We start from the raw sequence: 5,575 nt of genomic DNA, 5'->3' as shown, positions 1-5,575 counted from the left end.
GCACCCACATACTGAGGCTGAAGAGCGTGACCCCGGAGGACGCCGGCACTGTCTCCTTCCACGTGGGCCGCCACACGTCCTCTGCCCAACTCACCGTCCGAGGTAGCAGGAGCCGGGCTTCACTGCACTTGGGGGCTGGAACGCCCCCTCAGTTAAGACCTTGTCAGGGGACAGTAATAGATGGCAAGGCTTCCTGCCTTTGAGGGTGGGAGCTGGCGCTGAATGACTGATTCTGGGGTGACCCAAGATGTTGCAGTAGAGCGGCCCCCAGTGTGCCTGTCTTCAGGAGTTGGGGCTGGGATGCTGGGGGCAGGCCCAGGGGCCTGGGAGGTGGCTCTGGTGGTGCGGGGAGGGGCATCTCTGACACAGAGGCTGATACCGTGCCTCTACCCCGCCCCCACCCCGTGCAGTTCCTGAGGTGACCATCCTGGAGCCCCTGCAGGACGCTCAGCTCAGCGAAGGCCAGGACGCCCACTTCCGGTGCCGACTGTCGAGGGCTTTGGGCCAGGAGGCCCACTGGGCCCTGGGAGGCGTGCCCCTGCAGGCCAACGAGATGAACGACATCACCGTGGAACATGGCACACTCCACTCGCTCACCCTGCACAAGGTGGTGTTCCCCAGACCTCCTGTGCCCTGCAGTGCTTCCAGGGGCCTCCCACCTGCTCCCCCAAAAGCTGGGAGAGAGGGAAGGTTCCAACTCCAGTGCAATTGGGCTGGGGACTTGCAAAGTCGGGGTGGTTGAAATGGCAGTGCCAGCCTGACACGTGCATCTCTGTTCCATCAGGTCACCCTTGAGGACGCTGGAACCATCAGTTTCCAAGTGGGCTCGTGTCGCTCAGAGGCCCAGCTGAAGGTCACAGGTGGGCAGCCCCCTCCTACAGCCAGCCTCCCACTTGTGCATGTCCATGTGTCCCTACTCAAGGGACTGTTGGCAGGTGCTGAGGCCAGGAATCTGAGCCTTCCAGCAGTGATCTTGCTGTGGGCTGGCAATTTTGCACCCTTGACCACTAAAGCCACGGGAGGTGGGCTAGTGAAGATAATAAGCTTGAGAAATTCTGGTGTGTGAGGGAGTCCTCACGTAGGATCAGGGCTGTGTGTAGGGGGAAGGTGGGGAGGCTGGTTGCTGGGGACTTGGGCCCTGAGGTCGAGGCAGGGTTTTCTGGGCTTCTACCCTCCGCATAGCTACTCCTGTGATTTAGGTCCCGTGCTCTCATTTATACACACCTGCGTACCTGACAGCTCTCGGATGTTGGTCCAATAGCTCACCTGTGGCACGTGAATGCTTTGGAAGATGGTGTGCCAGGCGTGGGAAATAAGATTTAAGGACCTTCAACTTGTTATACTTTGTCCCCAGAATTGGTCATCTCTGATCGCCTCCCCCTCGCCTGCTGGCCTGCTCCTGGTTTTTGTACTGGTTCCATCCATCTGCCATCTCTTGACCATCAGCCCATCCACCACTTATCCATTCATCTATCTGCGCATGCATCCATGCATCCATCCATCCCTCCCTCTATTCCATCTGTCCATCCATTTGTCCCGCATCCATCTATTCAACGACCCATCCATTCTCTATCCATTTATCCAGCCACCATCTGTTATCTATCATGCACACGTTTATCCACCCGCCATTGTCTATTCATCATTATCCATACATCCATGCACCATCTACCCATCTGTCTACCATCCACCCACCATCAGTCATCAGTCCATCCATCTAACCATCGTTCTACTGCTGTCCTTCGTTACGTCCGTCTGGCCACCCATCCATATGTCTCCCATCTACCTGTTCATCCACCTATCCATCCACTATCCATTCTTCCATCCATCATCCACCCATTATCTGTCCATCATATGTTTATTATTACCTTGAGAGGGGCCAGATGCAGCTCTGCCCTCAGGGAGCCCCCAGTCTGCTGGGGGAGTGGGGCAGGAAGACAGTGTTCCCTGAGTCCCAGCTGTCCCCACCGTGAGTCTTCATGTGCCAGCTCTGTGGCCTCTAGGGCTGGGGAAGGCTCCAGAGTGCAGCATCCTCAAGCTGGACGCAAGGAGAGGGCCGTATCCTGGGTGTCCTGAGCAGAGCCGGGTGGGAAGGGCCTTGTGTGTCGTCAGAGTGGGCATCTGTGAGGGGCAGCATGGAGCGGGGTTGGGTCTTGCAGGCCCCACTGAGGGTCGTACTTCGGCCCTGCCCGTTTGTGGTGAGCTGGCTCACATGCAGACACGAGCTGCGGCTTCAGACAGAGCTGTGAGCCTAGGGTGGCGAGGATGGGCAGACTCGGGAACCGTGTTGGAGATGGAATAGGGAGCTGGCGGACAGGTTAGGGGTGTGGTTAGATGTGCACACCTGTGAGAACACGGAGGGACTGGTGTGGGCCTGGGACAGGCATGTCGATGTGCACGCCTGGGAGGGACATGGGGTGCTCTGGGGAAGGGCCTGGCTGGGGTGGGTGTGCCAGCACAGAACACGGTCTGGGAAGCCCCCTGAACTCACACCCTGTGTAGCAGGTCAGGGAAGGATGCCATTCTGCACTAGGGCCCCAGAACCTTAGGAGACCTTAGGGGACATCTGGACACATGGCCCTCTGAGGATGGGAGAAGCATCTGCTTCCAAAGCCCCAGGAAGTAGGGCTCACTTCCCTAGCAGACCCCCTCCCTCTCAGAGAGGTGGGCCCCATGACTTCACCTTTCTGTCCTGCCCCAAACCCCTTAAGGATCGCGTCCATGGGATTCGAGGCTTGTCAGTTCTCCCTTACTGAAAAGGGTGTAGATGCAGGACATTGGTCTCCTTTGATGGAGTCAAACATGTCACGAAGGGCGCTGTGGGGTGTAGGGGGGCTGAGATGGCTCTCCACAGACTCACTGTGGGCGGTTTCCTTGTCTCATCCCGTGAGCCCCAGGTGCCAGCTGGCCAGGGTTGATCTCTACACCCCATCCCCAGGCTGCCTCCAGCATGGTGGACCCAGGTTAGCCCCAAATGGTAGACCCTGGTGTGGCCCCACAGACCCAGGGCACCCCATCTCCCCTCCTTTTGCCCTCTTGCACAGAGGCAGCACCGTGCCTGGTACGTGGCTTACAGAATGTGGACGTCTTTGCGGGGGAGGTGGCCACGTTCTCCTGCGAGGTGTCCCGTGCTGGTGGGCCGGAGGCCCACTGGTGGCTGGATGGGACCCTGCTGCAGGACGGCCCCCAGAGTGCCATCTCCGTGCGTGATGGGACCGTCCACTCCCTCACGCTCTCAGGCCTGGGGGTGGCTGACTCAGGCACCGTCACCTACCGAGCAGGGTCCCTGGTCTCCAGGGCCAAGTTGTTGGTCAAAGGTACCAGCCAATGGAACCCTGCCCTGTGCTAGAACTTCTGCTCTGCTGCCCCTGCACGCTTCCTGCGGGCTTCCTGGGTGGGAGTTTGGGGACTGACCCCCAGGATGCAGGGGGCATCTTTCCATGTGTGCCAGGGGTGGGCGCTGTGAGCAGGTAGCAGTCCTAGCTGGTGGATGAGAAAGAAGGTCGGACTCAGCAGTGATGCTGGAGGCCGACCCCGTTCCCACCTGCTCACAGGGCCCTGGGCCTGGCTGCCCACCCAGCTACCACTCTGTGGCTGCCCCTTCCTCAGGCACACATCTAGAGAGCAGCCTGGAGGTGACGGCAGCCTTCCCGCCCCGGGCTTGGCCTGCACTGTCCTTGCTTGTAGCTGCTTCCGCTGCTGTGGGTTTGGTCAGGGTCTTGTGCCCTTCTGGGAGAAAGGTAGCCATTGGAGAGGGTAGCGGACTTCCAGGAAACTCCCTCAGCCCGCTCTCAGTAGCGGTATTGGGCATTCTTGGCACGAGAGCCCAGTGTGGTTTCAACCACTTGGGGCCCAGTTTCTCAACTGGCCTCCTCTGTGCTTTTGCACAGTAAGCGTGGGCACTTGCCCAGATCCCGGGGCAGCCCATTTGTTGAATGGGATGTCAGCAAGTGGAGGTGGGGTGGGCTCCCCGAGGGGGCGGGTGACAAGGCCCCTGGAGAAGGGGTGAGTTGGACTGGGGATGCCCCGTGCCCAGCAGAGCTTTGGATCCTGAACAGGCCCAAGGGCTTTCAGATGTGGGTTTTGTGTCCTGTTGGGGCACCACGTGTCCCAGGCTAGAGGAAGTTGGGGCTCAGAGGGACCAGTGGTAGGGAGGGCCCAGCAGATAGAGACTGAACCAACAGTCTGCTACAAGCGGGGGCCTGTGGGGGCAAGGTTGGCCCCACGCGGAGGGCCCTGGGTCACGGTGCTGGGTCCCCCTTGCCCCACAGCCCTGCTTCTGCTTGCCTCTGAGTCGCTGACGCTGACTGCAGAGGGTGGGTGGGCCGCAGCCGCGCGGCTCCGGCTGACACGTGCCTGGCCTGTCGGCCGACAGATCCCACAGTGGAAGTGGTCAGTGCCATGCGGGACCTGGCAGTGGAGGAGGGCGGCCCGGCCGAGCTCCTCTGCCAGTACTCACGGCCCGTGCAGGCCACGTGGAAGATGGACGAGCATGCGGTGTGTGCGGACGGGCACCGTGTCATCATAGAGCAGGACTGGACCGTGGCCAGGCTGTCTTTCAGGCCGGCCTTGCCCTGTGACAGCGGCATCTATTCTTGCGAGGCCGCGGGCACCCGCGTGGTGGCCCTGCTGCAAGTGCAAGGTGAGGCCGCCTGGCGGGCAGCCCCGGGCCCAGGACAGCTGTGCTGAGGCCCACGCCAAGCCGTGCTGGCCGAGTGGCAGGCAGTGACAGGATGCGCAAAAGAGGGGCTCCCAGGAAGCAGATCCTAGGCCCTGAGCCCACCCACCCAGACCCCTTCTCGTCCCCAAGCAGTATGATGGAACAGCCGGGAAACACGGGGCAGAGGCTGCTTGAAGGATCTGCATCCCAAACACCCTCTCGGGGAGGGATGGAGGCCGAGGCTGGAAGGTCTGGGGCCTTTGGGAACATAGACTCTGGGGCTGGGTCCTAGAGCAGAAGAGGGCCACTGGGCTGAGCTCCCTGAGTCCCGGATTCAGACCCCAGCGCTGCCCCTTCCTGGGCTGGTCACTCAGAGGACACTCTGAGCCCCACATCCCTGTTTGCAGCACAGCAGGGATACCCCGTGGGGGACACGGAGCAGCCCCGCAGGGGAGGGGGTGTCATTTGGCCACAGCCACGTTAGGCTGGGAAAACCTGAAATGTTCCCAGTGGTGAGAGCTGGCAGTTGTCAGGGTCCTTCCAAAACAGGAAGAGCAGGTGGGGCCTGGTCTGGGCCACAGTCCCCCTGAGGTCACTTGGATTCCATTCACAGACTACTTCAACAGCTACATTGTTAAACACTTTTTGTTTGGCCCCTGGGGGCCCAACAGTGGACAGACAAAGCTCCCTCCCTCCACTGGTGGCTTTGCTGTGGGAGGTGAAGGAAGGGGATGGGAGCTGTGGGAGGTGAAGGAATGTGATAGGAGCTGTGGGAAGGAGCTGCAGTGTGAGCTGGTCTGAAGGAGGCAGCTGGGGCGGGGGCTTGGGGACATCTGGGGCAGAGCCTTTGGGCCCCAGGCGGGGAGTAGAGAAGGAAATGCAGAAGAGGGCAGGAGGGAGGCCTCAGGGGCTCACCTC

At 60.7% G+C, this 5,575-nt stretch overlaps 1 protein-coding gene across 1 annotated transcript in view; it reads left to right on the top strand.

Annotated features, from left to right (window-relative positions):
- Nucleotides 1-5,575, top strand: part of OBSCN (obscurin, cytoskeletal calmodulin and titin-interacting RhoGEF) — a 225,824-nt gene that overhangs the window by 174,764 nt on the left and 45,485 nt on the right. The window contains exons 62-64 of the mRNA XM_010847289.1: nucleotides 1-102; nucleotides 411-607; nucleotides 785-860. The exon at nucleotides 1-102 is cut by the window's left edge and continues 17 nt beyond it. Of these exons, the coding sequence (XP_010845591.1) occupies nucleotides 1-102; nucleotides 411-607; nucleotides 785-860 (375 nt within the window). The remainder of the gene's footprint in view (nucleotides 103-410; nucleotides 608-784; nucleotides 861-5,575) is intronic.

This window comes from Bison bison, unplaced genomic scaffold (assembly GCF_000754665.1).
Source record: "Bison bison bison isolate TAMUID 2011002044 unplaced genomic scaffold, Bison_UMD1.0 scf7180017864248, whole genome shotgun sequence".
Lineage (NCBI taxonomy): Eukaryota > Metazoa > Chordata > Mammalia > Artiodactyla > Bovidae > Bison > Bison bison.
Note: the sequence above shows the minus strand (reverse complement) of the source record. Positions and strands in the feature narration are given on the sequence as shown.